Source organism: Lepidochelys olivacea (assembly GCF_965140295.1).
Source record: "Lepidochelys olivacea isolate rLepOli2 genome assembly, chromosome: 8".
NCBI lineage: Eukaryota > Metazoa > Chordata > Testudines > Cheloniidae > Lepidochelys > Lepidochelys olivacea.
Genome location: NC_140418.1, coordinates 107,257,518 through 107,281,155, shown reverse-complemented (window position 1 = coordinate 107,281,155; position 23,638 = coordinate 107,257,518). Strand labels below are relative to the sequence as shown.

Here is a 23,638-nt window from a genome sequence, read left to right as displayed (position 1 = left end):
ATTGGTCTGACCCGATATGGCTATTCTTATGTTCTAATATCAGAAGCTGTAAGTGGAAGACGGGTGGATCACTTCATAATTGCACTGTTCTGAACACTCCCTGATGCTTTGGCCATGGTTGGAGACAGGGTACTGGGCTAAACAGACCATTGGTCTGACCCAGTATGGCTGTTCTTACGACAGACATGATGCCGGTGTTAAAAATTCATAGTTTTATCAGTGCCAGTCATGCTACTTTTTCAAATCTTTTCAAGTTTATGAAAGTTGTTTGCTGCTTTACGTATTAGTTGCTTGACTTCTAGCATGGTGTCACCAACACTGCACATCTCACTCCCTCAATAGGTAAAATGACTAACTTCTTCTAGTGTTTCTCAATCTACTCTGATGGTTGCTTTTGGGACATTCAGAGCCATATATTTTGTCTTCCCCTTGTTGCAAACATACAAACTTGTTGGGCTGTTTATGCCAAAACTGGGCCTTTTTTCCCATTAACTTGTGTGTTGAACTAAGCAGTGTCATCAGCAAACCTAAGGTCATCCAACTGTGCTTTATCATTTGTCCATCGAATTCCTCTGTTGCCTTCTGTGGTTACTTTCCTCATGACAGAGTCAATGACCAGTGCAAACAGAAGGGGGCCTTAGTACATCCTTTTCTTACTCCAGTTGTCATTGAAAACCATTGGCTGATGTCGTCACCATCTCTGACTGCATATTCAGCATTACAGTAGCCAAGGATCAGTATGATCATTATTTTTCTGGTATTCAGTAACATGCCATACTGTTTAAAGCAAATGATGACATTTTCCTTGGTTTTTGAATAAATATGGAACAAAGAAAAGAACCCAGCCCAATGGAAGGGAGGCCTTCTAATAAAGTTGCCAAAGAAGGGTGGCCTTACCAATTGCAATAACTGGAGAGGAATCGCATCACTCTCAGAGCCTGGGCTAATCATGTGTGGCATTCTCCTGAAAGGTAACAAGAAACAAATGAATCTCCAACTCAGAGACAAAGTCTATCTCTGCGTGCGTTGTCAAAAGCATTCTGGAAATCTGTAAAAATGATCACAAGGGGTGTTGGTCTGAGAACAACACTGTGGTCTGCATGTGATCCCAGTGTTCTAAGCACTGCTTGTTTCTCTGAGTTGGAGATTCATTTGTTTCTTGTTACCTTCCAGGAGGGTGCTGCACGTGATTTCCCCAGGCTCTGAGAGTGATGTGATTCCTCTCCAGTTATTGCTGTTGGTAAGGCACCCTTCTTTGGCAACTTTACTCTAAGGCCTCTCTTCCATTGGGCTGGGTTCTTTTCTTCATTCCATATTTTATCCAAAAACGCAAGTAAAGTTTCATCACTTGCTATAAATGTCTCTCCAGTAACGATGTCAGCATCTTCCCCGTTTTTGCATTTACTGATGACTTTTCTAACGTCTTCCATTGTAATAGCTGCTCAATCAATATCAAACTCCAGAGGTGGGTCTTCATCACATATTTCTAGTAGTTCACTTGGGCATGGTCTATTGGAAACAATCTGAAAATGTGTGAAGTACCAACTTCAGATTATTTGAGATTCCTCAAAAAGTGATGTGCAGAACAGCTGGTCATATGCGTGTGTAGGAGGGGAAGAGCTAGAGTATAAGGTTGTCACAACTTCTGCTTAATAGCCATTTTTCAGAAAGTTTCTAGGGGCTTGGATTTTTGTTTGTTTTGGAGGGTTTTTTATGCAGATTTAAAAATCCAGCTATTGATGTCATGCAGATCAGAGCTGTTCCAATGGTGCTGTCCATTTTTACGCAAGGTAGTGCATGGCGCCCTCTAAATCTTTGGGGGACCTACACTGAGAGTGATAGTTAAGAAAATATACATTTTTACAGTGTGCATACACCAATACAGAAAAACGGCTAGTGGGTTTCCAGCCCACCATTTTATATGTTTTAAAGCTCGACTCTTTTAAGTGCTCTAAAATGTGAATGGTTACTTGGAGTGCTTTGAAATTTGATGTGCCTCATGGGCCACAGGGTAGTATTAATGATCCAAATTTGGGGTCATTTGACAAAAAGGTTCCCAAGTTACAGGCTGTCCCAAAAAATTCAGTTTCCTTCTGCTGCCTTGAGCTGTTAAACTGAGAGGTACTGACAGCTGGATGAATCACAGACCGAGTTGAGATTACTGGCTGTGAACTCACCTTTCAGGTAACATAAGGAAGGATAAGTTAATCACAAGCCCCCAAGTAAAGCAAAAGGAGTTTTAGACTGAAAGGCTGGAGGTTGTTACAACTGGTGCATAATGATGTTAATTTTATTTTGGGGGGAACAGGATCAAAGCCTTCTTTGGTCCCTGCTGGACTGACACTCCCTGCCTGAGGAAAATCCATTCAGAGTGGGTAGCCAAGAAGACAATCCTGCAGAAACCGAGAAGGGCCAAGAGGAACACGGACCAATCAAGAACCAGTAGGCCAGTTTTGCTCAGAGGCAGAGCTGGGTGAGACTTGCCCAGGCAGGGTCTTGGTCTAAATGCTGCACTTAAGCGCTTGCATTTTGAAGGTTTGAGGGAATTCTTCTCTTCGTTTAAAGGTGCCGACAACTAATCCTGAGTTGCTGTTTTGTTACTTGATTGTTTAAAGACTGACGCCAAGCTTACGGCACAGGCTGCTAACCCTTGGAGGTGAGGGTGGAGAGCATCTGCAGTACCACCCATGGAAATCGGAGGGTTCGTGGCTGACCAGAAAATGTACGGGGTGGCAGAGAAACATTAGGATCTCTGACACTTCACTGGTTCTCAGAGAGGGTGTACGCCTATTGATCAGTAGTCAGAGGTTCTCTCTCTCAAACATAAAGCTGTCAATGTTTTGGAACAGAAACCCAGTCTGTGATGTCTCTTGCCAGCCATGCCACAAACTGCCCCCGCCAACCATTCTGAAACACGACCAGGAACACCATTCGGCTGTAACGTGCTTGTCCTTTGCTCAAGGCACTGTCTGTAAGTCAGGTTACAAGAGGGTGGGGAGTAACAGCAGTAGAAACCTTTCTATACCAGGGAGCGAACACTTAAGGGAGATGTGTTTCCTTGCAGTGGGGGGGGGCCTTGGTACAGAACTGGCATGAGGGGCAGGTTGGAGAGGGGAGTGAATGGGTCGGGACATAGCTGCGGAGGTGTGCCAGAGCAGGGCCCATGGGACCCAGGTGATGTAGGGAGAGGCGGGCCTGGTTGGCTCAGTATACAAATTGCAGGAGATGATATGTACAGCTACCTAAATGACTATTAACTCCTACCAACAACACCGCTTTTCCTGTTCAAAAACCCTTTGTTGTTGTTGTTGTCCTTTAACAGCAGTAGGTGGAATCCTGTGTGTGACGGTGAAGGGTTGTAAAAGGAGGTGAACAGGTCATACATTTTAGTACTGTGGGGTTGGCAGAGTAAAGGTCTGTGTGTTAATGAGGCATATTGGGGCATTACTGGAAGAGAGTAGCGTTAAGGTTGCATGGGCAACTAATTAGAGGCAGATGCAGCTGGGAGGGAACAGGAGGGGCCTGTAAAGAGCCCAGGAGCTGTAAGTAGCAAGGGGGGGCTGCAGGAAGGCAGGCTGTAGTTACTCCCTGAGAGGAGGGAGTTGGGAGGCTGGTTGTGTTAGGATCTGAAAGTGGCTGTGTTGCCTTTCTTTCCTAGCTTCACCTGCAGCTTTCATGCTTTTTCACAGCTTGCTTTTCAGTTTTGCATTGGTAGGCTGCTGCTGCTGTGTTAATGCTCTGAAATGAACAGATTTCTGATAGGGTTTGTATACAGTAGAACCTCAGAGTTGCGAACTGACCAGTCAGCCACACACCTCATTTCGAACTGGAAGTGCACAATCAGGCTGCAGCAGAGATCAAAAAAATGCAAATATAATACAGTGCTGTGTTAAACATAAACTAGTAAAAAAAAAAAATACGGGAAAAGCAGCATTTTGCTTCTGCATAGTAAAGTTTCAAAGCTGTATTAAGTCTCTGTTCAGTTGTAAAACTTTTTCAGGAACAACCATAATGTTTTGTTCAGAGTTATGAACATTTCAGAGATACAAACACCTCCGCTCCTGCAGTGTTCGTAACTCTCAGGTTCTACTGCACTTCCTGGGGAATGCTCCTGCTGCACTCCGTGCTGACTGGTGTTCCCGCCAGGCCTCTAAATCTGTCCTCGACTCCGGCCTCTCTTGGGAGCTAATATTTCCAGAGTTGCTCCTGGATGGTAGCGTGGTGACCTTTTCCTTCAGACTGGCATTGTCTTAGCTGCAGGCCAGTGATTCTTCATCCAGAAAAGAACAAACTGGCGGTTGTCTCTCCCTAGCGGGAATGTTTCCACAGGCTTTCAGTCCCAGTAGTTAAGGGCAAGTTCTCTTTCATTTGTAAGTGGTTCTGGAGGCCGGGTTTGGCTTGTTGTGGCAGGTCTCCTGGATCATTTATAAGTTTAGTGACTGGATATTCCTGATGAGAGAAGAGAAGAACTGCATCTGTTTCCAGGCTCTGTAAACTACTGAGTGCTATTTCACAGCCTCCTCAGCCACGTTTGCCTTCTTGTATTTGTGTGCTGGCTCAGATAGTAGCTCTGCATGCAGAGACCAGACGTAAGCAGCCACCTATGTAGATGCCCCTTTATCTACTTTCACAACTCACCCTGCACGTTCAGATACTCACAGAGTCATACTTGTGCATCTGTATCTAAAATACACCACAAACACACTGGTGCAGCTCTACCTACCTGTACATCTTTGCACCCAGGTCTGCGTGAGCACCCACGCTTGCCTGTGCCCTCGCAGGTGGACCTCGACTTCCAAGAAAAGTGCTCCAGGCACTGCTGTGCCCACAGAGGCTTGCCAGAGTGCCAGTCCTGGCAAGCGTCAGTTATCCCAGACAGACAGGCTTGTGGTTTAATTGATTAGGGATTAAGTCTTTGCTGCTCATGTCTGTGTTGTCTTGCTGAGCAGCCCCTCTCTGCTATTTTAATCAGAAGGTCATTGTTATATGAGATGAACAATTTAGGCTCTCCATCTACTCCCCTCTGCCGCAGCAGATTCTGTGTTAAGAACATGGCAGCGTCTTGTTAGCATCAACTAAAACTCATTCTAACTTGGATAGTTTCGGTGTCTCTGAGAGTCTCCTGACTTGCGGTAACTAAGCTCACCTGGCAGGGCTTTCTAACCTGCTGAGTGGGAAGTGAGTTGCAGGTTTGTGAAGTGCCGCAGTTGTCTCAGAAAACCCAGCTCCTGCATGAAACTCGTGTTGGTTCCTCTGTGGGTGGATTCCAAGGTAGTAATAAAACTTGACAATAGACCTACAGTTGTTTTCCTTCTGAGAGTATGCAATCAGCACTTGGGCAGTGAGTCCCCAGAGCCTCCTACAGAAAGTTATTCCTCCCCTGGTTCACATTTGTGTGTCTCTTGTTTTGTTTTTCAGGTTCTCCAAGCCAGCACCAATGTTCTTGGATGATTCCTTCAAAAAGTGGGCACGGATCAGGGACTTTGTACCTCCCTTTGGAATTAAAGGACAAGGTATGATGAAACTGTATGTCAGGGGGAGAGCAGATACGGTTGTGGAGTCAGGAAATTTGCCCTGCAATTTTTTTTTGTTTTGTAAACGCAGAGTGGTTTGATCTGTTGTGCTGTGGTTTCTTTCCAGTTTGAGTATGGTGAACTTACGCATGTTCTGAGAGACCAGACCAGCCCAGCCAGGGCGTGTGCCCTAGAAGCTGGCGTTTGGGAGCACAGTTAAGACCCCAGTGAAAATCGAAGTGCAGCAGTGCCCGTGTTATGCAGAGCACTCTACTAGTATGTACAATATTCCAGTGTTACCAGGGGTGTTGGTTTATAGTAATATGGCTGGCAGAAGCAGCCGAAATGCCCCTTCAGGCACCAAACTGATTTGAAAATCATTCTAATTAGCCACAGACAGAAGGGCAAGTAGCACTGCTTGCCGGTAGGTTTGCAGAGCCCTGGTGTGACCACTGGCTGATGATTATCTCTGTGTACGTGCCTACATAGTTAGTTACTTGTGGGATCCCTGAGGATCCACAACGGACCCAAAAAACCCACTCAGGTACCACAGTGATGGGCTTAGTATAAGAAAGACAGAAAATGTGACCCTTATCATTAGCTTTTATTCCTGTGGCTGTGATATTTGGAGCCGTGTGGCTGGTGGTAGAATACACTGAAAGCAGTGAGAAGAGCGCTTCTCTCTGTGGGGTAGTAATCTGGTCTAAAATCTCCTTGTTGGAGATAAGGCAGGGCGGGTCACATGAAAGCCAACTGGGGCCCTGGGAACATCATAACATGGTGATGATGGTGGGGCACGGGTCCATTCCCATGGCCCTGCCCAGCCATTTGGAGTGCTCCCCTCCTCCTTCCTGAGAAAGTCAGGTGTGGCAGCAGGGAAGCATGGGCAATTACCTGCCCCTGTAGCCAAGGTGTGTGCCTATTTGCGTGAGTGGAACAGGCCTGCTTTCATTCTTCTTCTCCTTCCATGCCACAGTTCTCTACTAGTGAGGTGTTGGTGTGCGTGGTCGTCCCCTTCCCTCGAGCAGTGGATCTCAGGGTTACCACCCTAGTGACATGAATGGAGCAGTTCACACCTCTGAGCTATCATTTCAGATTGTCAGCAGACCCTGGCAGATGTTGCTGCTTCACTTACATGTGGGTCACATTTTCAAGTTTTTTCACAACCATGAGGGCTAGAAATTTCTTTTTTCCTGCTTAAAGTTAAAGCTTTAGATTAGATTCTGATGTAACCGTGAACTGGGGCGGTCTTAGGCATGGCCTTAGGGTGCCTGTGTCTTAGTTGAGCCTTGGTGGCGGGTTCAGTTAGCTGAACGTGGCAGTAGTAGGAACAAAGGGTCTCTGATCAAAGCTCAGACTTCGTTGACCAGGTTCTTCTGACGCGCAGTGTAGTCCTTCTCCCCTCCGGTTTGTATGTTTGCCTCCCAGCTCGGTGAGAAAGTGATTACTGCTGTGTACGTCAGCCAGAAGGGATTGCTGTACAGGCCACTAGAAGCAACAGTGGAAGCACAAGTGGGAATGCTACATCAGCCACAAGAGGGGATCTTTGCTTGAAGCAGGCACCCGAGGTGTACAAGGGCAGGGGCAGGCGTCCTGACTGGGCTGGGGATGAGGTTTGAAGATTACGCATGACTGCAGCCAGGCCTAATAAAACTCATTTTGCTAAACTGAATCCAAATGGAGAAACTTGCCAGAGAGGGATGACTGAGTGGCTTTGGCAGCTTTTGCTCTGGGTTTCCTGGCTGCTGCCAGCTTGTGTCACCACCAGTGTTATGTAAATCTGTTGTTTTATATTGGATTTCCTCAGTTAAGAAGAGAAATAGAAATTGCCATTATTTAAATGGCTGAGAGCTGAAGCAATGGGATGGAAACAGCTGAATGGGTTTTTTTAATGCCCTCCTGGGACTAAACTTTATGCCAAGTTTCAGTCTAGAGCAATTTCTGTGTGTGGGAGGGATGAATTATAAATCTGTGTAAAGCAGGGTTTCTAATGGCTGTGCTGACAGGCCGAGAGTTCTAGCAATGTGAATGGCGCCCCTTTTGTGTCACACGTCACTTGGAATTCGTGCATCAGTCTTTTCTAGCCATCCCACGGGACACGTTCTGGATTAATTGAGTGACTTGATGATGGGATCAGCACCTCATTAGGGCCTTCAGTCAGAGCACGTCTAATGATATCCAAACAGCTGACCTAGGCAGGCAGTGTGGAGATAAGTCACCATGCTTGTGCAAGCTGAAGACTGTCAGAGCTGTGGTGTGCGTGGGAAAGACAGAGCAGACTGGATAGCTCAGGAAATTAGGAGGAGATATGCGTACGTTGAAACTGATAGGGTGGGGTTCTGTTCGGTGTGGTAGGAAGCCCCTTAATGCTGAGAGTTGGAATTTTCCTACAAGATCTACCTTGTGAAAGGTATTGGGTGTTTATTGGCACCAGCTCCACCTAGGCTGAGGTCGGAAAGGTTTTATTGAGGACTTGTGAATCTCATCATGGTCTAGTCCACATGCAGGAGGCTAATTTTTGAAGTAATGTTACAGGAACGGTTTGCTGTCCTCCTAGTATTCAGGGCATTCCTGGAGATTCCTACCCAATAATTACACTCTGATCTAATTACTTAAAGGTAAGTGATACAATGGAATCAACAATTTTTCAGACAGAACCCTCCCATTCTTCCTTGTATTATTGAAGCTGCTTTCTGTGTTCCAAGCTTTGAACTCTGAAGGGCTTTTGAATTCATGGCCTTTTGTTCAGTGCTTGTGTCTTTGAAATGAACCCTGTAGCAGGCCCTGTATCACCTAGTCTCTGGTTTATTCATGAGGGTTCCAGGCAGGAACGATCTTGCAGAGTCCTGTTTACAGAGCTGCACTACTTTGGGGTAACGTGTCTGTGTAAGTTGAGAGTCAAAGGCTAGAACGGGGTCAGAAAGGCACAGGCCAGTGTTACAAGCTCTTCATACACTATCACATCAACAGAAGGCAGCATGCTGATTATTCTGACACAGTTCAGGAGGAATCCTAATTTTCTGTGAGAAATTTCATTGTAAAGACAGTTCCATCTCCAGATGTGAAACATTCACTTTGCACACTCCATTGCAGAGACCTCCACATAGCTGCACCAGTAAGATCCTCCTTTCCTCAGGGCTTCACTTCTTAATTTGGCCATAGGTTGTGAAATCCCTCTTCACAGGCTAATGTGCTGAGTCACGTCAAGAAGAACAGCTGCCCATAAAGGTCCTCAAGGTGAATGTAGCCCTGACTAGGTGAGGACCTTCAGAGACTGGGTGTGGCTGTGAGCCCATCATATGTTCTTCATAATCAAGCAGTGAGGCATTGGGAGCCCACCTGCTCTGCCAGGAATGCCTACAGGCGTGGCAGTTTGCAGTGCAAACTTTCCTGGTGATCAGTTACCTGCTAGGTAAGAGAAACACACATGCAAACAGGCTAAGCTGCTCAGTAGTAGACTCGCCATGAATGGTCCCTGGAGCAGGAGGTAGTGGGCAAGAACTTTTTCACCTGAGGTACACAGTTGAAAGTCCTGTGGAGAGCTTTGCTGAACAATGAGCTACCAGTTCTTTTATACAAGTCATTGGAAATAGACAGTATTGTGGAGAAATCTCTCTGGCACCTGTGCTAAGCAAAGATCCTGACCATGATAGAATCAGAACAAAGTTTGATCCCGTTGCCCCAAGTCCCTCAAACTGTCTGAGACAAATATACTTCTCATCTATTTTTAGGGGTGGTTGTATAGTTATTTCTGATCACACAGAGCCAGGACACCTGTTTACATCCCAACCTGGGATCCCTCTCCCTGTATGTCTGGTTCCCAAGAAGGTAGATATCCAGATAGGTCATGTTTCTGAGCAAATGTGTCCAGTCATAGGTTTTAAGACCAGAAGGGACCATCATGATCATCTAGTCTAATCTTCTGCATGGGGTTGCCAGGTGTCCAGTTTTTGCCTGGAAAATCCATTCGAATAGAGGACCTGGCAGCGTTCATGGGACCCGATACGAAAAGTCTGGTTACCCCAGGCGGGGGTGTGTGCCAGATCATCAACCCACAACAGCCCCTGCTCAGCTGGGGCCCTTCCTACCTGCATCTCGTGGGTGGGCAGGCAGCAGGTGCCATGTCAGGCTGCAGCTCCCATTCTAGCCCAGAGCAGAGGGAACCCAGCTGGGGTGGGGGAGAAGTGGAGAGGATTGAGGGATGAGGAGGTGGGAGAGCAATGAGTAATGTGGGGGAAGTGGGAGAAGAGTGAGTGGGGAGCAGGGCATCAAGGAAAGAGGCGGAGGAGGGGCGGGGCTTTGGGAAAAGAAGAGGGGCGGGGCCTCTGGGGGAAGAGATGGGGTGTGGAGGTATTGGTTTTCAGAACTTAAAAAGCTGACAACCCTACTTCTGCATAACACAGGCCCTAGATTTCATCCCGTGATTCCTGCTTTTACACCAATAATTTGTGGCTGAACTAGATTGTCTTTTTAGAAGGTAATCCAATCGTGATTTAAAGACTCCAAGTGCTAGAGAATTTGCCACATCCCTAGGTAATCCATTCCAAAGTTTGGTTACACTTGCTATTAAAAACGTGCATTTTATTTCCATTGTGAATTTCGCTGCCTCCTTGTAGTGACTTGGCTAAAGCCTGGAAATAGGATGCATAATTGCAAGTGGCAGAGTTTGCAGTCTGGTGCAGTCACAGACTCAGATCCCTGATGAGCCATCCAAGAGATCAAGAATTTTTGTATATTTAAATTCTGTTCAATAATTTCTCCTTAATTGGCCTTGTGTTTCTATAAATTTACTTCCCCCACCTCTGAGGTGAAATGTGGTAGCTGTTCTGGGACAGGAAGTGAAGGATATAATATCTAATTGAAATTGCTACGGTGCTTGGAGGCCGCAGAATGAAATTACCCAGATTAAAATAGCCAAGGATACCGAAACTCTGACACAAAGTGTCCTGGGAACTCCTAGTGCTGACCTCTCCAGCGGCACCGTCCCCTCTGTGTTATGGCACTGGTCCAGTATGTCTACACTGCAATAAAAGACAGCGTCCTGGCTGCGGTTGGCCTGGGGCTGCTAATTCAAGCTTGGAGCGTGGGGCTAAAAATTGCAGTGTGGGTGCTCGGGCTGGAGCCTGAGTTCGGAAACCCCATGATGCAGCAGGGTCTCAGCTCCTGAGTTCGAGACCAAGCCTGAGCCCTGCAAGCCCGAGTCAACTGACCTGTGCTCTGAGACTTGGTGCTGCCGGTACCCTGGAGGTGCCACCTACCGGAGAACCATCACCATTTCCTATGCAGGGTCTAGTATCCGAGGGGGAGCCGGGTCAGTCTGTATCCACAGAAACAACGAGGAGTCCGGTGGCACCTTAAAGACTAACAGATTTATTGGGGCATAAGCTTCCGTGGGTAAAAACCCCACTTCTTCAGATGAATGGAGTGAAAATTGCAGATATCTATGGCAGTATCTGTAATTTTCACTCCATGCATCTGCAGTGTTTTTTAACCCACAAAAGCTTATGCCCCAATAAATCTGTTAGTCTTTAAGGTGCCACCGGACTCCTTGTTGTATCTTTATACAGTGTCTAGGTTTTCCCTTAAGGGTGTTTCCCACCAAGCACTATCTGAGTTCAGTCCCGGGGCTTATTTTATGAGGAAAGAGGCAATCACAGCACAGGGTGGCATGGTTCCAGGAATCCTGAGCAGTTTAACTGTTTGGGGTTTTTTCAGATGAAATTTCTTCTTTTCTCTTTGTACAAGTTTCTGGCCGCACTCCTCTGTTGGCATGGAAGGTTATACTGGGGTGAGTGTTGCATGCAGTGTCAAGGGACCTCTGGGGTTTCTCTGACATGTACACTGCTTTATGGGCAGGATTCTTCAGTGAACAAACCGTGCAAAAAGGGCTTACAGCACCAGTGAGACTAGCTACAGACTAACACAGCTACCCCTCTGAATCAGCAAAAACGAGGAATACATTTGTTAGCCTCTAAGGTGCCGCAAGGATTCCTCGTTGTTTTTTCAGTGAGACTAGTAACACTAGAGGAATCCACCTCCCTCAGCTGGGTTATCTGGAGTATAGAGGGACAGTGAGCAGGAGGACTCCTTAGTTATTTTTGGAAATCTCAATCAATAGCATTTGTCACTAGATGCATCTTAAGTTGTATAAAAAGTGATTAAGCAGAGAAGTGCGGCTAGTATCTGTCTGTGGTCTCTGATGTGAGAAAGGGAGAATTAGCAGGCTTCTTCGCTGGATCTCCGTTTACACTGTGTCAAATGCTTTTGGCTTAAAAACTAAACAAACATAATTTAATGTGTTAATCTCTCCTCCATGTATTTAGCCAGGAATCGTGTCATTGTTTAGCAGTCATTGCCACTCTTCAATTATCTTTGTTTCCTCTAGAGCTTTTTTTATGCAGAGGGCCTGCTTTGCTGGCGCTGAAATCTGTTTGCCTTTTGAGGTGATATCTGTTCCACTGGGCCGGACGGTCCTGTCACCATCCTAGAATTTGCATTCTACTCTGGGATCTAAATGGTTTTTTTTTTTTCAGCTGTAATAAGAAAATAGGAAGTTCATCTCTGATGCATTTTTGTTTTATTTAATTTAAAATACAGCACTGAGAAGGGGACTTGCTCCCTCCCCGCGGCAAGAATGACATCCGGAATTAGTGACAGATTGCATGACAAAGAAATCTCAGGCTTTGCCTTGGCACACAGCCTAATTGCTGTCTTCTGCATTGGTTAATTGTTGTTCTTGTGCCTGGTTGTATGTTTGGATGGTTTCCTTGGTCTGTCAGTGCATCTGGGAGAAACTCTGGGTTAAGAGCTGCCCAGCTACTTTCTGTTTTTTATCTGACTAGAAAGCTCTGCTCTCTCAATGGAAATACAGGGTTTGTCTACACATCAATTAGACACCCGCTGCTGGCCCGTGCCAGCTGACTCCGGCTGTGGGGCCCTTTCATTGCTGTGCAAAGTTCCAGGCTCAGACTGAAGCCCGGGTTCTAGAGCCTTACGAGGTGGCAGGGTCCCAGAGCTGCCCGAGCCTGGAAGTCTGCACTGCAGTGAAATGGCCCCTCAGCCTGAGCCCCTCGAGCCCAAGTCAACCGGCATGGGCCAGCCGGGGGTTTCCTTTGCAGTGTAGGCACGCCCATTGAATTCAAGGGCAGGCTAGAGCTAGCATATCAGAGTACCATCAAAAAAGCTTGCTCCCCTTCCCTTCTCCGTGCACTCTAGTTGCATAGCAATGTCTCCTGCACATCTGGCTTTCTGGCATGAATCATGTTTTATCTCTGTTGATAAAACAAAGTCACTTTGACATCAACCCCCCCGCCCGCCCAGCCTCCAGGACCGTGCCTCCATAGAAGTTACAGTGGTGCATGCAGGAAACTTACCAGGCTTTTGATAGGGCCCTCTCACAGCCAGGACTCTCTTCCCTGGTTTTTCTCACCACTCCAGCTGGCGAGATGGGTGTCTTTTATATTTATTTGCTGGGCAGGTGCTGTTGCACTTCTGTCTGTCCCAGATCGAGCATTTTGGCCCTGCTTGTATCCCCTCTAACAAACAAAAAAGAAATGCAAGGATGTGACGTCTTTAGTTCTGTCCAAGAAGAACTTGGGATTGTGAGCCACATTAGCTGTTAACACATAGTTGTTTGTCCTTCTCCGATGATTGGTTGAGGCAAAATTCTGAGTTAACCCCAAACTTAGAACCCCAAACTTTGGACCAAAACTGGGAATTGCTCTGTTTCATGCAGATTTCCATGTGATAAAAGTTGCTCTTTCCCCAGTTCAGCTAGTTGAAAAGGCCACAGGAAGGAAACTTTTAAATGAAGAAGATGAGGGCAAGAAGCCAAGGATTCTACTGGAGAACAGGCACTGGCTTTTGGTTACTAAACGAAGACTCCAAGGAGAGGTTATTTTGTGACTGTTGGGGGTAAAACAATAGATCTCCCTGAGCAATCTCTGGAGAAGAGGAGAATCCCCTTATGGAGTCCCCTATTTCAATCAAGGCTGGTGCCTTGCTCAGTAGTGGGCTTGTCTAAACCTGAGGAGATTTTTCTGAACAACAGTCAGAAAGAGCAGGGACCAGCTCTTGGGTGAGGTCTCAAACCCTGAGTCCATAGTTAATCAACTATGCTGGAACAGTTTTTATAGTGGGGGTGCTGAGAGGCATTGAACCAAACTATAAACCTGGTATATAATGGAAACCACTTCAAGCCAGGGGATGCAGCAGCAACCTGTAATTCCAGCACCAATCTAATCAAATGACTCGTGAACTCCGAATTAAAATTCCTCCTGGATGTGTCCCTGAGTGACCAAGACATGGGTAATTCACTTTCCTGCTGACTTTTAGGAGGTTCTGTTTTGTTTTGTTTTTTAAGGGAAATGTAACCTCCTGATGTTTTTGTGGGCCTTAGAGGGATGAGAGGAGGTCAGGCATTGAGATGTGGTGGATATGGCTTCAGGGTCATGTGATGCTCCAGGGCAAACAGAGAACCTTGTGGCTAGTCTAAAAAACTCATTATTTTTAAGGTAATCACATAATTTTTGGAACCTAACTTATGATATTTGAATGCTATGGGGTTAACAATACTGCCACCAGGACTTGCTGTTCAGTGAGGAATGTGACTGATAGGGACATACTTACTGCAAATTCTCAACCATTTTACCAGGAAAGAGTGCAGGAAAGGCCTGAATCGCTCACTGCCAAGGCAGAAACTGGCTCCTGAGAGAGCCATGGGTGACCCAGTAATAAAAGTTGCTGAAGTTCACTGGTTAGTCCTGCAGGAAAGTTTTCTGCCTTTCCACTTAACTGACGTTGATGGAAATAAGAAAAGGAGGACTTGTGGCACCTTAGAGACTAACCAATTTATTTGAGCATGAGCTTTCGTGAGCTACAGCTCACTTCATCGGGTGCATTCAGTGGAAAATACAGTGAGGAGATTTATATACACACAGAACATGAAACAATGGGTGTTTATCATGCACACTGTAAGGAGAGTGATCACTTAAGATGAGCTGTTACCAGCGGGGGTGGGGAACCCTTTGTAGTGATAATCAAGGTGGGCCATTTCCACAGTTAACAAGAACGTCTGAGGAACGGTGGGGAATAAACATGGGGAAATAGTTTTACTTTGTGTAATAACACATCCACTGCCAGTCTTTATTCAAGCCTAAGTTAATTGTATCCAATTTGCAAATTAATTCCAATTCAGCAGTCTCTTGTTGGAGTCTGTTTCTGAGGTCTTTTTGTTGAAGAATTGCCACTTTTAGGTCAGAAATCGAGTGACCAGAGAGATTGAAATGTTCTCCGACTGGTTTATGAATGTTATAATTCTTGACATCTGATTTATGTCCATTTATTCTTTTACGTAGAGACTGTCCAGTTTGACCAATGTACATGTCAGAGGGGCATTGCTGGCACATGATGGCATATATCACATTGGTAGATGTGCAGGTGAACGAGCCTCTGATAGTCTGGCTGATGTGATTAGGCCCTATGATGGAGTCCCCTGAATAGATATGTGGACACAGTTGGCAACGGGCTTTGTTGCAAGGATAGGTTCCTGGGTTAGTGGTTCTGTTGTGTGATTGCTGGTGAGTATTTGCTTCAGGTTGGGGGGCTATCTGTAGGCAAGGACTGGCCTGTCTCCCAAGATTTGTGAGAGTGTTGGGTCATCCTTCAGGATAGGTTGTAGATCCTTGATGATGCATTGGAGAGGTTTTAGTTGGGGGCTGAAGGTGACGGCTAGTGACGTTCTGTTATTTTCTTTGTTGGGCCTGTCCTGTAGTAGGTGACTTCTGGGTACTCTTCTGGCTCTGTCAATCTGTTTCTTCACTTCAGCAGGTGGGTATTGTAGTTGTAAGAATGCTTGATAGAGATCCTGCAGGCGTTTGTCTCTGTCTGAGGGGTTGGAGCAAATGCGGTTGTATCATAGAGCTTGGCTGTAGACAATGGATCGTGTGGTGTGGTCTGGATGAAAGCTGGAGGCATGTAGGTAGGAATAGCGGTCAGTAGGTTTCCGGTATAGGGTGGTGTTTATGTGACCATTGTTTATTAGCACCGTAGTGTCCAGGAAGTGGATCTCTTGTGTGGACTGGTCCAGGCTGAGGTTGATGTTGGGATGGAAATTGTTGAAATCATGGTGGAATTCCTCAAGGGCTTCTTTTCCATGGGTCCAGATGATGAAGATGTCATCAATATAGCACAAGTAGAGTAGGGGCATTAGGGGACGAGAGCTGAGGAAGCGTTGTTCTAAGTCAGCCATAAAAATGTTGGCATACTGTGGGGCCATGCGGGTACCCATAGCAGTGCCGCTGGTTTGAAGGTATACATTGTCCCCAAATGTGAAATAGTTATGGGTGAGGACAAAGCCACAAAGTTCAGCCGCCAGGTTTGCCGTGACATTATCGGGGATACTGTTCCTGACGGCTTGTAGTCCATCTTTGTGTGGAATGTTGGTGTGCAGGGCTTCTACATCCATAGTGGCCAGGATGGTGTTTTCAGGAAGATCACCAATGGACTGTAGTTTCCTCAGGAAGTCAGTGGTGTCTCGAAGGTAGCTGGGAGTGCTGGTAGCCTAGGGCCTGAGGAGGGAGTCTACATAGCCAGACAATCCTGGTGTCAGGGTGCGAATGCCTGAGATGATGGGGCGCCCAGGATTTCCAGGTTTATGGATCTTGGGTAGTAGATAGAATATCCCAGGTCGGGGTTCCAGGGGTGTGTCTGTGCGGATTTGTTCTTGTGCTTTTTCAGGGAGTTTCTTGAGCAAATGCTGTAGTTTCTTTTCGTAACTCTCAGTGGGATCAGAGGGTAATGGCTTGTAGAAAGTGGTGTTGGAGAGCTGCTGAGCAGCCTCTTGTTCATATTCCGACCTATTCATGATGACGACAGCACCTCCTTTGTCAGCCTTTTTGATTATGATGTCAGAGTTGTTTCTGAGGCTGTGGATGGCATTGTGTTCCGCACGGCTGAGGTTATGGGGCAAGTAATGCTGCTTTTCCACAATTTCAGCCCGTGCACGTCGGCGGAAGCACTCTACGTAGAAGTCCAGTCTGTTTCGACCTTCAGGAGGAGTCCACCCAGAATCCTTCTTTTTGTAGTCTTGGTAGGAAGGTCTCTGTGGATTAGTATGTTGTTCAGAGGTGTGTTGGAAATATTTCTTGAGTCAGAGACGTCGAGAATAGGATTCTAGGTCACCACAGAACTGTATCATGTTCGTGGGGGTGGAGGGGCAGAAGGAGAGGCCCCAAGATAGGACAGATTCTTCTGCTGTGCTAAGAGTATAGTTGGATAGATTAATAGTATTGCTGGGTGGGTTAAGGGAACCATTGCTATGGCCTCTTGTGGCATGCAGCAGTTTAGATAGTTTAGTGTCCTTTTTCTTTTGTAGAGAAGCAAAGTGTGTGTTGTAAATGGCTTGTCTAGTTTTTGTAAAGTCCAGCCACGAGGAAGCTTGTGTGGAAGGTTATTTTTTTAATGAGAGTATCCAGTTTTGAGAGCTCATTCTTAATCTTTCCCTGTTTGCTGCAGAGGATGTTGATCAGGTGATTCCGCAGTTTCTTTGAGAGTGTGTGGCACAAGCTGTCAGCACAGTCTGTGTGGTATGTAGATTGTAATGGATTTTTTACCTTCAGTCCTTTTGGTACGATGTCCATCTGTTTGCATTTGGAAAGGAAGATGATGTCTGTCTGTATCTGTATGAGTTTTTTCATGCAGTTGATAGATTTCCACTCCATATGGCTAAATGCAGTGCCTTGCATAATGACAGGTTTCAGAGTAGCAGCCGTGTTAGTCTGTATTCGCAAAAAGAAAAGGAGGACTTGTGGCACCTTAGAGACTAACCAATTTATTTGAGCATGAGCTTTCGTGAGCTACAGCTCACTTCATTGGATGCATTCAGTGGAAAATACAGTGAGGAGATTTATATACACACAGAACATGAAAAAATGGGTGTTATCATGCACACTGTAAGGAGAGTGATCACTTAAGATGAGCTATTACACAAATCAGATGTCAAGAATTATAACATTCATAAACCAGTTGGAGAACATTTCAGTCTCTCTGGTCACTCGATTTCTGACCTAAAAGTGGCAATTCTTCAACAAAAAGACTTCAGAAACAGACTCCAACAAGAGACTGCTGAATTGGAATTAATTTGCAAATTGGATACAATTAACTTTAGGCTTGAACAGAGACTGGCAGTGGATGGGTCATTACACAAAGTAAAACTATTTCCCCATGTTTATCTTCCCCGCCCCCCCCCTTCCTCAGACGTTCTTGTTAACTGCTGGAAATGGCCCACCTTGATTATGACTACAAAGGGTCCCCCCCCCTCCCCGCTGGTAATAGCTCATCTTAAGTGATCAGTCTCCTTATGATAAACAACCATTGTTTCATGTTCTCTATGTATATAAATCTCCTCACTGTATTTTCCACTGAATGCATCCGATGAAGTGAGCTGTAGCTCACGAAAGCTCATGCTCAAATAAATTGGTTAGTCTCTAAGGTGCCACAAGTCCTCCTTTTCTTTTTGCGAATACAGACTAACACGGCTGCTACTCTGGAACCTGTTGATGGAAATGTTAGTCAGACTCCGGCTGGTTCTCTCTGTGTGGTCACTGCCTGCCTGCTTCCTTACTATTTACTTTTAGCTTTTTCCAGAAGCCTGCAAACTTCAAGGTCAACCTGAAGTCAAGTCCAGAGAAACTCTGCAATGCTGCCCTGCTTTTGAATCTTCTGATATCTGGAGACAAAACCTGGCAGAATATATCACAGCAACTCAGGGTTCTTAGAGAATATCTAGCCAGGATGGAGCAGCTTCCAGCATGGCCTGGAAATGTAGGGAGCTTGCTGATATGGCTTTGGGTATGGTGACTGTGCCCTTCAAAGGATGCAGAAGCCCAGCTGCGGAATCATTTCATTGCTTGGAAATGACACAAAGTGAGTCGTGTGTAGCTCAATGGAGGGGCAGGGAGCTCCAGGGAGGTAGATGGGAGACTCCTTGAGTAGTGCCAGAGGGAAGTGAGGGATGAGTAATTGAGCTTCATAAACAAATGCAGCTGGTCCAAAGGGCTGTTCGTATGTTTCCTCATTCTCGCTCCCCTGGTGTCACGCAGCAGCCTCTGCATCCCCATGCCGGCAGGAGTAGGGGTGCATCTCTGGCTTCCTTGGGAGGTGAGTCAGAGGCTGTCGCGCAAACGAGGGCTAAGGGGGGTGGGGGAGTTTAAGCTTTTAAGAAGGGAAGAAGCTAGTTTATGTGGTGTAAAAAGAAAAGGAGGACTTGTGGCACCTTAGAGACTAACCAATTTATTGTTGTCTGGGAGATGCAGCATCACATGGACACACTTGGCGTGGAAATATTTCCAGCAAAGGTATTTGAAGGGCCCTGGCTCCTATTATGTGTGAGTTGAGGTGCTCATGAGGGAAGTCCCCACTGTGGCATGTTGCACTCACAGGAGCCTGCAAACATCCACGGCATCCGTAAGCATTGTTGCATTGTCCAGCCCATTGGGAGTATAATTGGCTGGCTGGAGAGGGAAGGAGGGGGTTGATGCTGAGTAATTTCCTCAAAGCTGCCCTGGCATTTGACTGCCCACGTTTCATGGGAGTCGCTGAAAGCTGTGACCATCAGATGCTGTTCGGTGACCTGTGTGAAACAAGTTTGGTGATTTGAGTCCACTTCCCAGTGGGAAGGTGTGTGCTTCACAAAACCATCAGAGCTGTTAATATGTACAGGTCCTTTTGTTGGCAGGCTGAGGAGAGAGGCCAAGCATTGAATAGGTTTTGGAGCATGAACTCCCCTTCCACCTCCACAGGGCAGGGGAGACAAATGTTGGCAGGGGCTGGAGAGAGCTGTGTGGTGACGCTGACCATGCTTTGCCTGTTCTGTGGGCACAGGAGTTCAGTCTACGAGTTAAATGGAAAGTGCTAGGGAACCTTCCCATATGTGTATTTACTGCTCCTGCTCTCATAATTTTCTTTTTTTTTAAATAGCCCAATACTAAAGCAAGGAGCAGAGGCAGCTAAAGCCCTTCACAAAATGAAAATGCAAGGGTAACCAGGAACAGATCCTCCACATGTGCTCTCTGAAATCTTGCACTGCTCCAGTCTGTGATTCCCCATTCCTTACTGTGTTGAACTCAAGTAGATCAAGCTTCCTTCTTGGGCCTTGTCTACATTTGAGAAACTTACCATGCTAAATATCATGTGGTCAGTCTCTTCATCTCAGCATCATCAGGATTTGAAGCAGCCGATTTGACTCCTGTGTCAAGGACAGCATACTACCCAACCTAGATCTTGCTACCCTTCCCCACCTTTCCGGGATAGGATATCCTATTTCCTGGATGCCTGGCAGTCCATCACCTTGGCCACATGGGAGCTAAGCACAGTGGAATCAGGATATCCTGTATTTTCTTTATATCCTCCCACCTGCCTAGCCACTCCCTCTTCAGCAACCCCTCTCACAAATCTTTACAAAGATGAGATGTGCAGACCCTACGTTCCTGGGAACCATAGCAGTGGTTCCATTTCTAAATGCATAGAATTACAGGGTTGGAAGGGACCTTAGGAGGTCATCTAGTCCAACCTCCTGCTCAAAGCAGGACCTAATCCCCAACTAAATCATCCCAGTCAGGGCTTTGTCACGCCTGACCTTAAAAACCTCTAAGGAAGGAGATTCCACCACCTCCCTCGGTAACCCATTCCAGTGCTCACATGAAACCCTGACCCAGAATCAGGTAGTCTACGAATGATTTAGCACCAGGTTCCCCACGAACATCTGGTGCGCAACCAGTGAGAGGCGGCTCCCTTCTGTCCGCACTCCGGTCCTGACATGAATGGCTTTCATAGAATCATAGAATATCAGAGTTGGAAGGGACCTCAGGAGGTCATCTAGTCCAGCCCTCTGCTCAAAGCAGGACCAATCCCCAATTAAATCATCCCAGCCAGGCCTTTGTCAAGCCTGACCTTAAAAACTTCTAAGGAAGAAGATTCCACCACCTCCCTAGGTAACGCATTCCACTGTTTCACCACCCTCCTAGTGAAAAAGGTTTTCCTAATATCCAACCTAAACCTCCCCCACTGCAACTTGAGACCCTTACTCCTTGTTCTGTCATCAGCTACCACTGAGAACAGTCTAGATCCATCCTCTTTGGAACCCCCTTTCAAGTAGTTGAAAGCAGCTATCAAATCCGCCTTCATTCTTCTCTTCCGTAGACTAAACATCCTCAGTTCCCTCAGCCTCTCCTCATAACTCATGTGTTCCAGTCCCCTAATCATTTTTGTTGCCCTCAGCTGGACTCTTTCCAATTTTTCCACATCCTTCTTGTAGTGTGGGGCCCAAAACTGGACACAGTACTCCAGATGAGGCCTCACCAATGTCGAATAGAGGGGAACCATCATGTCCCTCAATCTGCTGGCAATGCCCCTACGTATACATCCCAAAATGCCATTGGCCTTCTTGGCAACAAGGGCACACTGTTGACTCGTATCCAGCTTCTCGTCCACTGTAACCCCTAGGTCCTTTTCTGCAGAACTGCTGCCTAGCCATTCGGTCCCTAGTCTGTAGCGGTGCATGGGATTCTTCCATCCTAAGTGCAGGACTCTGCACTTGTCCTTGTTGAACTTCATCAGATTTCTTTTGGCCCAATCCTCTAATTTGTCTAGGTCCCTCTGTATCCTATCCCTACCATCCAGCGTATCTACCTCTCCTCCCAGTTTAGTGTCATCTGTAAACTTGCTGAGGGTGCAATCCACACCATCCTCCAGATCATTTATGAAGATGTTGAACAAAACTGGCCCGAGGACCGAGCACTCCACTTGATACTGGCTGCCAGCTAGACATGGAGCCATCGATCACTACCTGTTGAGCCCGACAATCTAGCCAGCTTTCTATCCACCGTATAGTCCATTCATCCAGCCCATACTTCTTTAACTTACTGGCAAAAATACTGTGGGAGACCATGTCAAAAGCTTTGCTAAAGTCAAGGAACAACACGTCCTCTGCTTTCCCTTCATCCACAGATCCATTTATCTCATCATAGAAGGCAATTAGATTAGTCAGGCATCACTTGCCCTTGATGAATCCATGCTGACTGTTCCTGATCACTTTCCTCTCCTCTAAGTGCTTCAGAATTGATTTCTTGAGGACCTGCTCCATGATTTTTCTGGGGACTGAGGTGAGGCTGACTGGCCTGTAGTTCCCAGGATCCTCCTCCTTCCCTTTTTTAAAGATGGGCACTACATTAGCCTTTTTCCAGTCATCCGGGACTTCCCCCTATCGCCATGAGTTTTCAAAGATAATGGCCAATGGCTCTGCAATCACATCAGCCAATTCCCTCAGAACCCTCGGATGCATTCATCTAGACCCATGGGCCTGTGCATGTCCAGCTTTTCTAAATTGTCCTTAATCTGTCCTTTCACCACTGAGGGCTGCTTACCTCCTCCCTACACTGTGTTGTCCAGGACAGCAGTGTGGGAGCTGACCTTGTCTGTGAAGACAGAGGCAAAAAAAGCATTGAGTACTTCAGCTTTTCCCACATCACCTGTCGCTAGGTTGCCTCCCCCATCCATTAAGGGTCCCACACTTTCCCTGACCACCTTCTTGTTGCTAACATACTTGTATGTTCTTGTTACCCTTCACATCCCTTGCTAGCTGCAAATCCAGTTGTGTTTTGGCCTTCCTGATTACACGCCTGCATGCTCGAGCAATATTTTTATACTCCTCCCCAGTCATCTGTTCAAGTTTCCACTTCTTGTAAGCTTCCTTTTTCTGTTTAAGCTCATTACAATTCTTCATCCTGCCCTTTGGCCTGTCATCAACACCAAGGATCTTTACCAGGTACTTGGCAGTAGTGGCAGCTGACTTTCATTAAAGAGACATCACATGTATCCTTATCTACATGACTGGTTGGGTCGGGGTCACTCCAGACACCAGATACAGGTAGCTATCCATCAAACTTTGTCTGTTCAATGTCCTGGGCCTGAAATGAAACCAAGAAAAGTCAATGTGATCATCTTTGCAAAAGACATAATTCATCAAGATTACCTTGGACTTGACCTCTGCCAACACATTTCTGCCTGTTTCCAGATTTCAGACCATATGAGACCTCCATGTGTCCCTCAAGGACCATCCTCAGACCACTGTGAAGGGATTGTCTCAGGGTCCTAGGTCATGTGGCAGCCTGTGCTCGAGTTGTGTGCAATATTCTGTGCACGTGAGCACTTCCTGCTTCACATTCAGGGCAAAACTGTCCAGGTACTTAGTGACAAACTCGGTGGTAATTTATGTGAGCAAGCAAGGGGGTGTGAGATCAGACAGCCTCTGTTGGGAAACAGGAAAGTTGTGCAGCTCTTGCATTGGAAGCTCAGTTGCTCTCAGGGTGTCTCACTTGCCAGAGGGACAAAATGACCTGGCAGATCTTCAGAGCAGATCCTTCAGTTCAGACCATTCTGACAAAGTTCCTCCTCTGCCTTGGTGGGTCCTGCGCTTATTGGCGGATTTTCTCACCTCAGAGGTTCACGGCAGCCCTCAGTTTGGCCACTTTCATGGCTCAAATCTGCTGTTCACTCAGTTAGCCTCGTCACTGGCCAGCATGGGGAAAGGAAGAAGAACAATCCCCACAGTCTCTGCTGATCCACCTAGTGGATTGGGGAGCAGGCCAGAGACCTTCCCCTCTGGTGGAACCCAGAGTCCAGTTCAACTCCTCCGGTATCAAGTAGGGAGTTGGGGGGGAATGGGGGAATCCGGACCCGCCCTCTATTCTGGGTTCCAGCCCAGGGCCCTGTGGATTGCAGCTGTCTACAGTGGCTCCTGTAACAGCTGCGTGACAGCTACAACTCCCGGGGCTACTTCCCCATGGCCTCCTCCCGACACCTTCTTTATTCTCACCACAGGACCTCCCTCCTGATATCTGAGAATGCTTGTACTTCTCAGTCTTCCAGTAGTATGAGTTCTCACTCTCAGCTTCTTGCTCCGAGCTCCTTGCACGCACCACAAACTGAATTGAGCTCCTTTTTAAACCCAGGTGCCCTGATTAGCCTGCCTTAATTGATTCTAGCAGCTTCTTGATTGGCTGCAGGTGTTCTAATCAGCCTGTCTGCCTTAATTGTTTTCAGAAAGTTCCTGATTGTTCTGGAACCTT

The 23,638-nt window shown here is 46.6% G+C and overlaps 1 protein-coding gene across 4 annotated transcripts in view; it reads left to right on the top strand.

Moving 5' to 3' along the window:
- The window catches only part of ST3GAL3 (ST3 beta-galactoside alpha-2,3-sialyltransferase 3), a 369,376-nt gene that overhangs the window by 230,514 nt on the left and 115,224 nt on the right, over positions 1-23,638 (top strand). For all 4 annotated transcript variants that reach the window (XM_084637380.1, XM_084637379.1, XM_084637378.1 and 1 more), the window contains one exon: positions 5,419-5,513. In XM_084637380.1, the coding sequence (XP_084493506.1) occupies positions 5,419-5,513 (95 nt within the window). The remainder of the gene's footprint in view (positions 1-5,418; positions 5,514-23,638) is intronic.